Here is a 6,593-nt window from a genome sequence, read left to right on the forward strand (position 1 = left end):
TGAATTTGCGATGATCCAGAATAGTCCGTCGCTGTGTAGCCTATAAAGGAGCTCTGATACCATATAAACCAGAGAGATCAGAGAAGCTGAGGCGAGAAGGCAGCAAGTTCAGAAGCAAGAAGATAGTAACAGGAACGAAAAAGAACTGTTATATCTCACCCCACTGTATTAATACATGGCAGTATTTATAGTAGAGAACTGGAATACTAAATTAATACAATAATAAAATATAAAGAGAGCTTATTCAAGTCACTGTGGACCCTATGTCTTGAGAATAGAAATCATCTTTCTCAATAAGGAGTAAAATCATGAGAACAAAGGGCTCATTTGAAGGAGAGTTTCAACCGCAACGAAGACTTCGGCGAAATCACGAACACAAAAAGACCATCACTTTCGGCTCAATGTTCTGCGTTCGGTATGTCGAAATGCCCGATTTCTTCGATTTGCTGGTCTGTTCTCTACTTCTCCCCTATTCAAACAAATAATACTTTACAGAAACATAATTTATATTGCCTTTGCTTTGGATATTACTTTTCAATGAAATTTTCTCAATGGCAAAGCATCGTCAAACAAGACCAAATTCAATATACGCCTCAAAGCTACCCTGCCATTAGCAAAACAGTTAATAAGACATTCTTCGATCACTCTCAAGGCATAGAGTTTGTCTTTACAAACACAGCTTCTAATAGTAACCTCACCCAAAACTAAGAAGAAAATTTACATGTACAGGCACTACTATGACACCAGGAACCAATAAAAAGAAAACTATTATATCTTTTCTAGTCCAGTTTGTTGGCTTTGTATAACTCCAACTGAATGTAAAAAGTTACAGATGGAGGGTGGATACCTTCTCTTGAATCAGCCCCTTGGGACATATTAACACAGAGTCCACACACAGACCCCCTTTGGTGTGAGTACAGTCTATTTGTTTCATGGAGAACTTGAGTTTAGTGGGAACATCTGCGCTCCCAACAATAAAATCACCAACATGGTAGCGTATCCAACAACCTGGATCATCAAGTTTGCACTGGCACAAAGCATGCTGGCCGTCCGATGTCCACAGCTGGAAACGGACGGGCTTGATGTCCCACCCATGGATGTGCTCCGTGTTGCATATTCGTCGACCGAGTCGCCTTGTGGGTCGTCCTAGGTGGAGGCGAAAGTATAGGCTGTATGTGCCAGGAGGGAAGCAGAACTCGATTTCGGCGTCGACCTCAAACCACCATATCTGCTGAAGATAGGCGACTGAGTGGAATCTGCAAAAGCAAAGAACTCATATTCACAAATTATTTATTCTTATCACGTTAATATATTTATGCAAGCACCCTTTAAAATTATCGCACAGCATGGTGCTGCTATCCTGACAGGAGTGATTTACAAAACTCAAAAAACATGAACTAAAGCAACCTGTATGAATCTATATATAAAGCTATATAAAATAATTAACTCTCCCATTTGAGATTTCAACGAATCAGCTGTAGTCAGCTCAATGATGAATTTTATAATGTTTCACTTGTTAACCATTTTTTATATAATTACACAGATATAGTGTTTGCTAAACGTGAATTGAAAGGAGGATTCACATGCCAAATTTCTTACAGGTATTTAGGCCTCTAGCACCAAAATCTTTATGTTTAATTATATAGCACTTTAACCTCGAAGTCATGTTCATAATACCACAAACAATAACTTCTCTAAAATAAAATACACTTTTCAAGCATGTTTTTTATTTAATTCAACACCAAGTGTACGATATGCAAATACATAATAATTCAGTGGTTATGTATTTAAGTCCCCCTTAAACGAATGTAAATGATGACCGATGTCATGTTGGACAATTCAAATAGCCATGTCAACCAAGGTAAAAGAGTTCACAATATCATTAAACAAACAGGCATGGAGTCACTCTCCTAAAACTCTATGCACAATGATCAAATTTAACATTTTCTAATGCAATAATACCAGGATAGACCATCGTAAAAGAATTTCTATCAACAAACCAGCATAGCGTCCAATCTAGTCTTCTTGGAAAACCAAAAAACAAATAAAGAAATTGAAAGCAAGTTCCACCCCCCATCCATGGGCAATAATAGCACAGTTCAACAAGAGCCAAGGATTCCCATCCATGGGGTGTTCTCATGCATGAATCTGGCAAGCAAAGCTACAGCTAAGCACCAAATTGGGGAGGATTGAAAATGAAAAAACTAAACCAAAACCGGCCTTTAAGATACAAAAAAGCATTCAATTAGAAATGCATATTTATATGTTGGACCACTTCACACCCGCTTTGCAATTTAAGCAGTTGGCATCCACATTCATAAATACACTTCTACCTTTATGTGAGAAGAAATGGAAAAAGAAGAAAAAGAAAAAGTAGTCTTCCTCAAGAGATGAACCTAATTGAATAAAAGTTAAAAAATTCAAGCTCAGCTGAATGAGAGGATCATTACACAGCAAATCATTATTTTCTTTAAATTCTGAAGATTTCCCACGAGAAAACACGTGGGCATTTACATACATAGCGCACAATTCTTATGTATTTACTTATCTCACACCAAAACTTTTATATTTAAATACATAGATCGCACTTTGATGCTATAAATGTGCATGAAAGTGATAATAGTGCTATTTGCACTTTGATGCTATAAATGTGCATGAAAGTGATAATAGTGCTATTTTTTATGTCTTATTTAAGATTTGAGAGTTATGTGAGATGTGTAAATATCTAAGAATTGTGAGATTTGTATGTAAATTTCGCAAAAATATAATAGCATATTCTTAAATTATTTGTGATGATTGACTGACTCACAAGCAACTTGGAACAAGGTCAACGAGAAAATACTCAACTCATCCTTTTTTTCAGTTCAGTTCATTTACATACATAACACTAAAATTCCTATGCATTTACATATCTAACACCTATACTTTACTTTTTAAATTTATGCCACCCAAATGTTTCATATCACATCAAGAATACTACTGCTTTAACTTTTAAAAAGGGAAATAAATCTTCTTTTTGCATAGATAAGGTATGTAAAAATTGAAGTTTTAGGTGTTAGATACATAAAAACATAAGAATTAAGTGGTATGTATGCATGTCTTCCTTTTTTTTTACCTTCCTAAGCTTCCCAAGTTTTATAGTATGCAATATATCAATGCTAGATCTCACAATGTCAGGAGTTTCATGCACTAGCACACTAGATTATACAGTGAAACTAAATAGGCATATTCCTGACTTCCCGTCCATCAATTAGTCAGCGGGAAATATTTAAATACTCAAACAGGCAATTGATGGAGAAGGCAACATTGAAATGCATAGATTATAGTCGCGCTGAACAACCCAAAACCTAGCCAAGTAAAAATTAAGGTATAAATACTTGAAACATTGCTATTTATAAAATTAGCACCCGGTGATTATTTAAACTAATGAACTGATGCATTTATATATGCTGCAACATTGGGAATATGATACAACAACAACAACAAAGCCTTAAGTGTCATATTTTCATTTAGTTCTAGTAAATTAAGATCATTTTTAATACAATAAGCCCAAGTCTTCCTAGGTCTACCTCTGCCTTTCTTAACACAAGTCGAATTTAAAACATCTACTCTCCTAATCGGATCATCTAATGGTCGGCGTTTAATATGACCAAACCATCTAAGACGACTTTCTCTAATTTTGTCTGTCACAGGAGCTACACCAACCCTATCACGAATATATTCATTCCGCATTTTGTCTCTAAGTGTAAAGCCACTCATCCACCTAATCATTCTCATCTCGGCAACACTTAACTTATTATTATGCTTCTCTTTTAAAGGCCAACATTCAGCGCTATAGAGCATTGCAGGTTAAATGAAAAAAATATGGGTTGAAGTTTTACCGCGAACTTTGATATTTAAAAGAGAACTTGAAAATCTGATAAAAGGGGGTCGCAGTTCTGTAAATAGCAATATTATAATTACCCCCGGCTCACCCGCCACCCAAAAAAAACACATTAGATGATCCTACCACAAAAACTTTGATCAGCAAAGAGTCTTTAATAACATTCAAAGTAAAAAGACAAACAAATAAACCTTTCTGCTAACAATAAAATAACAAGTTTGTGGTTTCAAGGAAGAGGTAAAAACAGAACAAAAGAAACCATAAATTAACCAGAACAAGAACTATGGATAACGCAAATTTGCAAGCTACAACGCTGACTGGGCAAACCAGAAGAATAGGTTCAGCTTCTGTTCAGTTGATGGTTGTCAACAAAAACTAAAGCGATTGCCTCAATAGTATCAAGAAAATAATAATTTTATGTACTTATTACATAGAAAATTACATTAAATGTATACCTTGATTCCTCAGTCGGAATATTGCTCCAGTATCTCCGATCATCTATCCCAGTAATAAGCAAAGCCTTCGAAGAAATAGACATGCAAAGCCTACCCCTGCGCTTCTCTAGCCAGAATTCCTGCAGCCAACAATACCCAGATGCCTTAAAAAAATGGGCCGCAACAGTCAAAAACAGGTGGCAGCATTTGTCACCTGGATAAAGGACTGTTGCACTACAAGAGCAATGTAAGTCAAATAAAATTTAGGTGCTGTCTGGCAACACATGAGATTTAAGTTATTTGGATTTACTAAATCCCGTAAAACCAGTTTTATAAAATCTTGAATGGGTTAAATCCGGAAGACTCTCTGGCAGCGGATTTACTAAGTACTATAAATCAAATGAAACTGTTTGGCAATTTCTTTCAGGATTTAAGAAGTCATTATGGCTGTTGGAACACTCGGAAGCCCCCAAAGTTAGATCCCAATTCCCAAAGTTAGATCCCAAGTCCCACCAAGTTAGATCCAATAAAACTATTTGGCAATTTCTCTAGGGATTTAAGAAGCCATTATGGCTGTTGGAGAAACTCGGAAGCCCGCGAAGTTAAATCCACCAGTTCGTGGGATTCAGTAAATCTGGAATCTACAGCTGAAATCAGTAGAACTCGGATTTACAGCATCCGGTGTTTTATTTTGTCCAAAATGACTGTCTGGTGGGATTCCACTTAAATCCTTCATCAATCCTGGGTTAAATCAGTTGCCAGACAGCCCCTTGGTAAAATTGTCACATCCAGATTCCATTATTGAGAAAATTAAACAAAAAATGCCGTTTGCATAACAATTATTGATAAATTAGTTAACTTTTTGTTTCAGAATTTAGGATTTATAAAAAGATGAAATTTTTTTTAAAATACTGAATCCAATCAATAATACAACTGAAACAGCACTAATCAAAATAGCAGGATCCAAAGTTCCCAAAATTATGTTTGCTGGTTTTAAGCTAAAACTTTCTCAAATCCTACTTAAAAAACTATAGCATAAAGCCCCAAAAACTTGCAAGAAAACAAAAAGCGCAAATACAATACCTAACAGGGAAAATTATACACATTTTTTATGAAAAAAAAAAAGATTGAATCCCCCCGCTTAAGAAAAAAGTCACTATGGATCGCAAAAATAGCTCAACAACTATATATCATCCCCTTGCAACCAAGAACAAAAACCCTATTCTTGCTTGAAATTTATGGATCAATCATATTTTAAACCTAAAAGCCCCAATCATCAGATAACAATAAACGGACAAAAACCACTGAGTAAATCCGAACGCAAGTCACAACTAAACAAAGGAACTCCCTACCTTCGTTCCCCCATCAAAAGGGTTCGGACGACAAAGCTGCGCGTAGATTTCCTTCTTAGTCAGCAGAACCTCGTTCTCCACTTCCTCCGAAGCTTTCTCCAACAGGTACTGGTAGTTTCTAGGGAGCTTCGTCTCCCACACGAAGTCCCCCGAAGCTGCTCCTCGGAAAGCCCGGCTGAGTTTCGCAAGCCTGCAGATCCCCGGCGCATCGAGGTACAGCATCAGCTCAGCGATGCAACTTTCCGGTAAGTCCCCTAGCCCCGTCTCCTGAACTCCTCCGTGCCCTCTGACTCCCATACTACTCGAGGCTCCCGCCCCCATTCTCTCACCAACAAAACGCTCAAAAATCTAGTCCTATTCTAAACGACGATCCACAAAGCCCTAACTGCAAACCATTGGGCCAAGCAGATACCACTCTAATCCGAAAGAAAGATTGCAGAAAAATGACGGCTTTGTTGATGAACAAAGAAATTTCATCTCTAATCTGATCGAAGAATCGATGCGGCGTACTGTCTCCACCACTTTCCCACCTCTCTTACAGCTTCAAGGGGAAGGAGGAGGAAGAAGAAGCGTGGGAAAAACGCTGGAGGAGATTTTTTTGTTTGTTTGTTTTGTAGTTTTTTTTTTTTCTAAGGATCGGATCGGATCGGATGAAATTGTTATATCGGGCGTGCTTAGAACATAGGAGCATTGGATGGTCTGGCGAAATTATGGTGTTCCCATAATACCCTCACATGTTGGGAGAGTTGAGACCGCGCGGGAACTGTGTAAATGGCAGTACAAGGACGAAGGGACTAAATTACCCCTTACTGGTGGAATAGTTGAAAGGCTGCAGGCCTGAGAGCCCGCCACGTAGACGTTTCTCATCCACGCAAAATTACAAATAATAATGATAGTGGGTAAAAGTGCAAATTTTAGAACAAT

General features: G+C 37.4%; 1 protein-coding gene across 2 annotated transcripts; it reads right to left on the bottom strand.

Annotated features, from left to right (window-relative positions):
* Nucleotides 1–215: 215 nt before the first annotated feature.
* Nucleotides 216–6,313, bottom strand: LOC110028228 (F-box protein PP2-A13-like). 2 transcript variants are annotated; one of them, XM_020729986.1, is made up of 4 exons: nucleotides 5,670–6,313; nucleotides 4,339–4,457; nucleotides 848–1,256; nucleotides 216–469 (listed from the first exon to the last, which is right to left on the bottom strand). In XM_020729986.1, the coding sequence occupies exons 1-4, from the start codon at nucleotides 5,988–5,990 to the stop codon at nucleotides 368–370; spliced, it is 951 nt and encodes a 316-aa protein (XP_020585645.1). In that variant the 5' UTR covers nucleotides 5,991–6,313; the 3' UTR covers nucleotides 216–367. The 2 variants fall into 2 exon arrangements, with proteins under 2 accessions (XP_020585645.1, XP_020585646.1); XM_020729987.1 differs by lacking the exon at nucleotides 216–469 and adding an exon at nucleotides 492–604.
* Nucleotides 6,314–6,593: the final 280 nt, after the last annotated feature.

The sequence above is a fragment of the Phalaenopsis equestris genome, unplaced genomic scaffold (assembly GCF_001263595.1).
Source record: "Phalaenopsis equestris unplaced genomic scaffold, ASM126359v1 Scaffold000504, whole genome shotgun sequence".
Taxonomy (NCBI): Eukaryota; Viridiplantae; Streptophyta; class Magnoliopsida; order Asparagales; family Orchidaceae; genus Phalaenopsis; species Phalaenopsis equestris.